General features: G+C 35.7%; 1 protein-coding gene across 1 annotated transcript; it reads right to left on the minus strand.

Annotated features, from left to right (window-relative positions):
• Window positions 1-437: 437 nt before the first annotated feature.
• On the minus strand, window positions 438-4,362 carry LOC143589140 (inosine-5'-monophosphate dehydrogenase 2-like). Its single transcript, XM_077069983.1, has 4 exons — window positions 3,267-4,362; window positions 2,525-2,704; window positions 1,611-1,868; window positions 438-530 (listed from the first exon to the last, which is right to left on the minus strand). The coding sequence occupies exons 1-4, from the start codon at window positions 4,257-4,259 to the stop codon at window positions 459-461; spliced, it is 1,503 nt and encodes a 500-aa protein (XP_076926098.1). The 5' UTR covers window positions 4,260-4,362; the 3' UTR covers window positions 438-458.
• Between the last annotated feature and the right edge of the window lie 5,062 nt (window positions 4,363-9,424).

Genomic DNA, 9,424 nt, shown 5'->3' on the forward strand with positions numbered 1-9,424 from the left:
TAAGAAAAGATGCCCATTATTATCTCTAGTTCTATCTCTTGTCATCATCTCAATTTTTGTATTTGAGTTTTATTCATTCTAGTATGCATACCGTTGTTCTTGTATTGCTAAAGCAGTGCAATTTGCAATTAATAATGAGATTATTTGTTTCTGACAGTAGCGATACTGCAAAATTTTGATGTGTTGATTATGTGTTTCTAATCGTAGCGATACCGCAAAATTTTGATATGGTGTGGGTGTGGCTAGTTTGCACCTTGAAAACCTCCAAATACCATCAATCTAGAACACTAACTGAGAGATGACTCATTTTTAAACCATCAAACCACATTTTATGATTCATAGCGGTCCAAGAATTTAAAACTAAAGCACAAACAAAAACACACCGACTACAAAAAGACCCAACAACCTCAACTACAGTGATTTAAACACATCAAAATGACTACAGTGATTTAAACACATCAAAATGCTTTCTTTTCATAAGAAACCAAGCCATGAACTCCACCTTCAATTTGTGCCGCCCCTGTCCGTGCCTAAACAAATAGAAAACACAAGATTGGAAGCTAGATCAAAATTACCTATATGGCCTTATATAACAATCATTACAACAAACTCATGATATATCATCCCGGTTTAAAATGATAAAGGTAAAAAAACCAACATTATACATATATGTATAATATGTACATACATGTTTTTTTATAGACATATGTACAATTTAAGGTAAATGATAATGTATATAGGGCAGGTGTTTAAAATTGGTTTTTGAACCTTAGAAAACAATTTTTAGTTATAATTTCCCAGCTTTTTTTATCATTTAGGCTTTACACTGTTGGGCCAAATTTAATTCGTAAATTAGTGATTAATTGATTAGTTTAAAATATTTGGGTTGTACTTTTTATTAACTTCTAATAAGCTACATCATCATCATCATCATCGTACTCAGTATATCCCACCAATAGCAATGCTATGGTAGGGTCTGAGGAGGGTAAGATGTAGACAGCCTTACCTCTATCCCATAGGGATAGAGAGGCTGCTTCCGGTGAGACCCCCGGCTCGATAGTAGTTTTGCATCAAGCCTTGGACATAAGGCACATAGCACTCAATCATCGGGACACCGGCTGATCGGTGCATGTGCCCTTGTCTTTCGGCTATCAACGCCACCACATGATGCCTGATTAACCTTCCGCCACTTTTAACGTTATTTTCACGAGATTAGTAAAATAACGTCAAAATTAGTGCAATTTTACTTTTGCCCACCCGAGGGTTCACACATATATACATAAATTTGATTCGGTTCGGTTTTTCGGTTTTAAAGCTTGGCTATTAGATTCGGTTCGGTTCTAATAAGCTACATAACATTCGAAATTAAAAATCCATAAATTTGATTCGGTTCGGTTTTTCGGTTTTAACTACATGCAAAACCAAAAGGAAAATTCAACTTTTAAGAAAACATAAGACCAAACTGTCAGCCCTTGTTTGAGTTCAGTTATTTCAGTTACAGGTCGTTTTTTCCGGTTTCATGCACACCCTTGGCCGCAAGAAATCAATACAAGCTAGAATTTAACTTCAAGTTAAAGTTTGAAAAGATGAGGGTATAATAATATACATACCTCTAACCTTAAGGTCCCGGACCTTAACAGCTCATGGGCCGCTTTCAAAGAATCAGCACCAAGATCCTGAAAACCCTGTTTAACCGCCTGCATGGTGTACGGAATAAACTTCAAAACCGACCCTTTATCCGCAACCGCCCCAACAACCCCCTGCGCGATCTTCATCTTAGCCGTATCACCCAAATAACGAGCATCGCTTCCTTTTGTCATAGCTTCTAAAGACCCCATACCACGGTACTTTTTAACCCTACGTCCACCCTGTAATTACAAGAAATAAATTTAAAAATTATACACTTTAATAAATATTTCTGGGTGACGGTTTAAAGTAGGCATGTCAATAAGCCAAAAGTTCAGTGAACAGTTTGTCGAGAAGTTCGTTTACGTTCTTTTATTTAAAAAGCAAATAAGCATAAACCAAACATTTTGTTCATTTAGTTTAAAGAACGCACATGAACAAAGGTTTCATTCTCATTCGCTCATTTATCTTCGTGAGTGTTCCTTCATTTACATCCATTTATGTTAGTTAGTGAATGTCTGTTTAAGTTCGCTAATATATTCATTTAAAGCTTTTTGATCGATTACAACTTGGCACAGTTTTAGTAACTTTTTGGAACACATTGTTATTCACATTCCTTTTTAACTAGCTTTAGGCTGCCTTTAGCTCAGTTACTATCATTCTCTATGTTCGGGTATATTCGTTTGCAAGTCCATGAACCGTTCGTTTATACTGCTGACGAACGATCATAAACGAACACAAATATGTTCATTTTCTTCACTAACGAATACAAACAAGAAAGCCCCGTTTGCTTAGTTGTTCGTATTTGAACGTTTGTTCGGTTAAAGTTAAACAAACGAACACAAACACACTCCGTTTATGTTCGTTTACAAGTCTAGTTTAAAGTTCAGTAAGTTACCTGATATTCATAAACTCCAGGAGCTTCAGTGCTTCCAGCTAAGAAACTTCCCATCATGACAGTTGATGCACCTAAAGTCAAAGCTTTGACTATATGCCCAGAATTTGAAATGCCACCGTCAGCAATAACAGGAATACCACTTTGTGAAGCAATTGATGATACCTTGTATACTGCAGTGGCCTATAATAACAGTAACACATATATGAGAATAATTTAAATAAAAAACGCTTCTGACTGCAGTTATATATCTAAACTGATATTGGTTTTTGAGAGGTTGTGCAATGAATAGTAAACTTTTCTATTTTATTAAACTGACCACAAAAGGTTTATTTTTTTGGCCACAAAGGTCTTCATAAAAATTTAAATCAGTATAATTTGCATCTTTTACAAATCGACAACAATAAAAATTCAAACTTTTATACTACAAAGTTTTTATTTTTTAACTTTGATTTATTAAAAAGGTTCAACACTGTTTAAATAAAGAAAATCTAGACGTTCTGGTATAACATTTTGTGAAGCGATATCGACATCGATAGCAATAATCGTTTTTAAGATTTCTGATCGATCTAAAACACGTTTAGGTATCCATTTAGGACAAATCACGACTATTTCTATGGCTCTCAACGTGCCAATCAACTATATTTCTTTAGTTTCTATACCGACAGTCAGTATTATATTGTAACGAACAATACCTGCCAAAACTAATTCATCCAGTTATTAGTTAATAAGGTTGATAAAATACCTGACCACGACCAACCGCACAGACTTCCTGCGTGGTGCAAATCGAACCCGAACCCATCCCGACTCTCAACCCATCAACACCAGCCTGAATCAAATTCTGCGCTTGGTACATCGTAACCACATTCCCACCAATCACATCCAAATTCGAATACACCTTCTTCGCATGCTTAATCATCTCAATCTGATAAATCGAGTTCCCTTGCGAGCTATCAATAACAATCACATCCGCACCCGCATCAACCAGCTGTCCCAACCTCTCCTTATCACTCTCCCTTGTCCCAATCGACGCCCCGACCAAAAACTCCCCGTTTTCCCCAACCGTTGGAAACCCTACCTTCGGGAACCCTTTAATCCTCTCCACATCCTTATCACTCACCACATCAACAAACTCACCATTGGTATCAACCAAAGGAACATAGCCTAACTGTTTAGCAGCTAAATAACCCGCCACGTCATCGAAACTCGACGTGTTGGGTAACGTAACTACACTCTTCTTCATGTAATCACAAACCCTAGCTTCCTTATCAGTTAGCCCATCCCAAATTTGCTTATCAACCACTCCTAACAGCTTCCGGTCGTTTGGAGAACCGGTTTCGGTAACGAAAACACACAGAGCCGAGTCGAAGACCGAGGCGGAGGAAATGGAGTCGTTAGGGTTTAGGAATAGAAAGTCGGTGGAGACGAAGGGGATGCGGTGGGACTTGGCGGAGCGGATTAAGGCTGCCTGTTCATTGGCGGTGTTGTTGGAGTGGACGATGCCGATTCCGCCGAGGGAGGCCATGGAGACGGCCATGGAGGACTCGGTGACGGTGTCCATGGGCGAGGCGACGCAGGGGACGGAGAGAGTGATGTTTTTGGAGAGTTTGGTGGAGAGTTGGACGGAGTCTGTGGGGAAATCGATGTAGTGAGGGAGGAAGATGACGTCGTCGTAGGTGTAGGAGTATCCTTGGCTGAATAGTTTGGTTGCTGAGAATCCGTCTTCGAAGTTCGCCATTGATGGAGGTGGAGGAGTTGCAGGTGCAGGTTAGGGTTTTAGTTGGGGAAGATGAAGAAGACGAGACTTAGATATAAATAATAAATAATAACAATACTATTTGGACTAGAGAAAAGACAAAATGCTGACGCATTGTAATTGTATCTATACTACTATATAAGAGAGAGTGTAAAATGTTAAAAGTTACAAGAAACTAAGCCCAACGTACAACAATATGTTGCACCCCTCCAAAACCCGGTTCAAGTTGTGAATTTTGAAATAATTTGAACCATTTCCGTCATTTTCTTAAGCCTATTTTTCATCAACTTTGCTTTCCTTCTTTTTGAATATTGATTCCGTTCAACACCAGGAGGAAGAAGATGAGGAGCGTCTCGAAGTTGATAAGGAGGGTGGAGATTTATTAGTCCGTTTGTTTCCACTTTGTTTATAATCCACGAGGATCCTTACGCATCATGTCTGTTAGCCGTTTTGGGTTGTATGGATTCTGAAGTTTGATATGTCAGAACTGTGCTGGATATATACAAAAGTTAGTTTGAATCTCACCTGTTTGTGAAAAGGTCTCTTCAGATTGCTAAACAGATGGTGCGGGTGTTGTAGCAATCAGATTTGCTAAACAAAAGGTACGTTATGCTGATTTTAATTTTGTAAAAAAACAGTTTAATTTTGGGGTGATAATGTAAGTTCACATTTGAGTTCTTTTAGGCTTTCAGATGTTGGTTCAGGCTGTTGAAAATTTACAGCTTCTATGGTTTTACATGATAATGTTGAGTGCAGTGGTGGTCAAACTTGGAATATGGTTGTACTGCAGAAGTTCAGGAAACGAAACCGTACGCGCATATGTCAAGGTACATTTACATATATGCCAATTTAAGTCATGGATATGAACCGAACGAACACGGACGGGGCTTGTTTGTGTACACATGTTTAACTATAATTGAACAAATAAACGAGCATGAATAAATAAAATGAATAGATTTTATTGGATTTGTTTGTCCGTTCAGAAAATGAGCGTGCTCGTTTATTGACCTTTAACCGAACACACGAACAGTAAACGGATGAATTTTTATGTCCTTGATCGTTTGTAAAGAAAATAAACTTGCTCATTTGTTAAAAAATGATTGCGTTTGTCTTTGTATGTCACGAAGATGAGCGTGTTCATGTTTGTTTGTTATGAAAATTAATGTGCGCCCACTTGTTTGTTACGAAAATGTACGCGTTTGTTCATTATTAAATGAACATGTTCGTGCATTAAAAAAATGAATGTGTTTGTGTTCGTTCATTCGTTTAACTTTAACCGAACACTTACCGAACCCAACTCGAAGCACCAGAAACCTGAGTTAATGACATTCTGCTTAATCTTAAGCGATTCGATGTAGCCCAAAAGCTGATTAAACAATACCTGAAACTCAAAAAACCCATCCTGAGAAGGTCAAAGCCCAAAAACAAACGAATAAACAAGGTTTTTTTGTCTGTGTTCGTTCATTAAAAAAATGAATGTCTTTTTGTCGGTTTATGCTTCTTTTTAACAATATACACGAATGGTTAACGAACCAACATCACTGAATTGTATGGTTTGAAACTGTAATTACTAAACGAAACTGTTTCTCATAAATATATTAATGAAGTTTTTATTTGGGTCAAAGTACGGAAGTACAAGTCTATGGTTGGATATGTATGATCTAAAAGACAATTTTAGCCTTCATTCAATCATGTCCTTTACTAATCATTGTGTTCTATATTTTCTTAAATCTCAGATTAATATGGCTTATGCAAAATATTTAGTAGCTGGAATTGAGGATAAAGAGGTTGATTATATGGTAACGCTATGACACAAAAATCTTTTATTATTGTTGTTATTGTTATTATTATTATTAAAGTGTTTTTCAGTGATGTCCATAACAGTAAAGCTGAATTTTGTTTTGACAGAAAAGGGTGTAATTTCTTACATATACACGTGAGAGCCACAAGTGCAACAACTCTTGTTGTTGCTTCTGATACACCTGCCAAGTTTATAGCGGTCCAGAAGATAGAGAAATTGAATGTCTTGTGTCGTCCGTAATTAATACACATGTGAGCTCTAATTTTTATATAGTAACTACACCATATAAAAAAGATATCGGTTTGGTTCGGGTCAACAATGGCTCTTTTAAAAATATATTGGTTTGGTTAGGGTCAGAACGGGCCATTTTAAAAAGGAATTGGTTGTTCATTTCAAAATGAGTCATTCTAAAAAAGTTTCAGTTTGGTTCGTATCAAAACATGCTGTTTAAAAAGGTATCGCTTTGGTTCGTGTCAAAACCGGCCGTTTTAAAAAGGTATCGGTTTGTTTCGTTTCAGTTTTTATATTGATGGTTTAATAAAAAAATACAAGTTATTTGGACAAGTTTTTTACAGTAGGTTGACTACTGAAGGCGTTCACCAACTAATTAATGTAAAAACTTTTTAGACCAATTACATCTACATGTATCAATTTAGAGCCAATTTTATATAAATTAGTTAACTCAGACAAGACTAACTACAATTTGGTTTGTACGAGGCCGTTTAGACTCCGAACTGATAAAACATTTTCGGTTTGTTTTTCGGTTATTTTTTGGGTGAACTGTTAGTTTAAATGCACACAAATTTTTATTATTCGGTTATCTAGAATTTTTAAATGCACACATATTCGGTTCACTTTTGTCTTTTTATGGGGTGAACTATTAGTTTAATTTTGTGCAGGCCGTGTGTTGATGAATATGCATGATATTTTTCATAGTGAGAAATATGGTAATTCCAATGCACAAATTATGCAAAGAAATCCCTCTTGCTTGTCAAACTTATAGTGCATCACATGGCTTAACTATGAAAGGAGTGGAGGTAAATTTTTTATTTTACTAGAATGACTAATGCTACTATTCACATTAAAGGTGACATTTATGGCAGATTTTATGTGTTTACTTATGAATGGTTTGTGATGGAAATGGAAACCAAAATGATGATTCGAGTGGTCTCCAAAATGGCGATGCATATATGGTCTCTTCTCAGGTACATATTCAGTTATTTGGTTAAAGTTTATTTGTTCGTTTATTTCAGATTGACATATCACTTCTCTTCACATGACTCATCAATCATTACGTGGGATTACAAGAAATTGGATGAGGTGATTAGTGATTTACTTTATTTTTTATTAATATAACCCACAAAAGGTTATGTTGGCATGAAAGATTTTAGCATTTTAATTTCTGCAGATTTGGTCATTTTAGTATTAGAAATTACAGATTACATATCAGGGGCATTATGGGTATTTTTGATCGTTTTAGAATTAATAATTTTGCAGATTGAGGGTGTGTTTGGGATTCCTTATTCAAGTCCAAAAGGACTTCTTGTAAAAGGACTTATCAAAAATAACTTTTCTTGAAGGAGTTTTCAAGAAAAGTGTTTGGATTAACTTATAAACAATAAGTCAATAGGTGATAAATTGGTGTTAAATTGATGGTGGTAGGGTTAAATTGTTGGCGATAGGGATAGTTGCAAAGGTTATATTGATGATGGTGGGGATGTAGTTGAGAGCTGTAGATGTTAAATTGGTGTTAAATTGATTATGGTAAGGACTTAGTTGAGAGATGCGGGTGTTAAATTGATGGTGACAAGTGTAGTTGAGAGCTTGGTGGTGGTAGGGATGATTGAGAGCTGGAAGGTGCCTTCTCATCAAACCCAAAAGTTCATAAAGTTAAGATTTCTTAACTTTAAAAAAACTTCATTTTTACACTTGCTCAGAAGTTAAAACCTAAAAGAACTTTTGGGTTACCAAACATCGTTTAAACAATTAACTTCTTCTAAAAGTTAATAAAGCCAAAAGGAGGGCTCAATAAGGAATCCCAAACACCACCTGGGTATCCAAGGTGGCAAGGTTAGTTAACGATACATAGAGGATGCAAAGTTAAAATTAGAGCTCTGTCTTGCACACATTTGATCAAAGTGTTGCTAGATTTGATTAATAGTCTCACTTGCAAATTACATCGGTGGCCATAAAACATAAACATTGTCTTGTGTAAAACTTTATTTATTGATGGTGAAAAAACAACAATACGTTTTCTTTTGTAGGCTATGTAGCGACAAATGTAATGGTTGAGACGTAAAATAATATATTTATTATATTTGAAGTGAACAAACGGTCGTATATGTGGTTTAATCTGACTTGCTTTGACCATTTACAAATGGTGTTTTATATAGGCTATTGATTTTCGTTAGATCCCGCCGCATCGCGCGGGTTTTTCTACTAGTTTTAAGGATATTGATATTTATTAAATTCGAATCGGGGGTTTTGCTAGAAGCCGCAGCTCTATTTCTATGGGGTAAAGTAAAACTGTCTACATCTTATTCTCTCAGATTCTACCATAGCTTTGTTATTGGTGGGATTTACTGAGTATGATGATAATGATGATTTTTATAAAATGGTCATCGCGTGGGTACTTTCTACCGCTGATCTAAATGGCAAAAGATACCATCGATTGGTTCAACCCAAGCCGTACGAAACTTTTTAACACCTTCAAGTTAACTCTAATTTTGGGGAAAACCCACATTCCTGAAGACTCACTATTAGTAAAACCCCGGACGCCCTCAAAATCAAACCAAAGTCTTCCGTCATTAAGCCACACATGTCCTCTAAAGTGTTGCCGTGAGGATCAAACATGGGTCTCTGTTGAAGAACCCAGATTTCCTACCATTACACCACATTAATCTAAACACATTTTAAGAATATTGATATATATTAAATTTATTTTACGAGGCTTTATTAGGTTTTGCTTTTAGCAGCTATTTGTATTATTAACGAACTGTTGACCCATCAATCATTTTAATTCTAGGTTTAGGAAGAAATCCATTATATGTTATAAAATCATCTGGCTTAACCAACACTTCTTACTTTTTTACATAAGTGAACTTCTGTATTTTTAAACTAAAGTCTTTAGATGTCTCATTATGATATGGTTCATATGTATATTTTAATACAAGTGTAGTGGTTAATGATGCAATAAAGAGTGTATAAATAATATTGTTTATATTATGTATTTATGAATAAAAGGAAAACATGGTATGTGTTTATATCTTCTTTTTGTCTGTGCTGTCATGTGTTAAAAGTTATATCTATAATACATTATACAATGTTTAATAATAGTAAATACCAT

Source organism: Bidens hawaiensis, unplaced genomic scaffold (genome assembly GCF_021521415.1).
Source record: "Bidens hawaiensis isolate Kalapana, Puna unplaced genomic scaffold, B.hawaiensis_p1.1 tig00037240_1, whole genome shotgun sequence".
Taxonomy (NCBI): domain Eukaryota; kingdom Viridiplantae; phylum Streptophyta; class Magnoliopsida; order Asterales; family Asteraceae; genus Bidens; species Bidens hawaiensis.

Coding starts and splice junctions, on each gene's coding strand:
- LOC143589140 (XM_077069983.1), bottom strand. CDS start 4,259: ATGGCGAACTTCGAAGACGGATTCTCAGCAACCAAACTATTCAGCCAA. Junction 2,705..3,266: donor GTGCGGTTGGTCGTGGTCAG/GTATTTTATCAA, acceptor CTGTTATTATAG/GCCACTGCAGTATACAAGGT. Junction 1,869..2,524: donor CTGGAGTTTATGAATATCAG/GTAACTTACTGA, acceptor TTGTAATTACAG/GGTGGACGTAGGGTTAAAAA.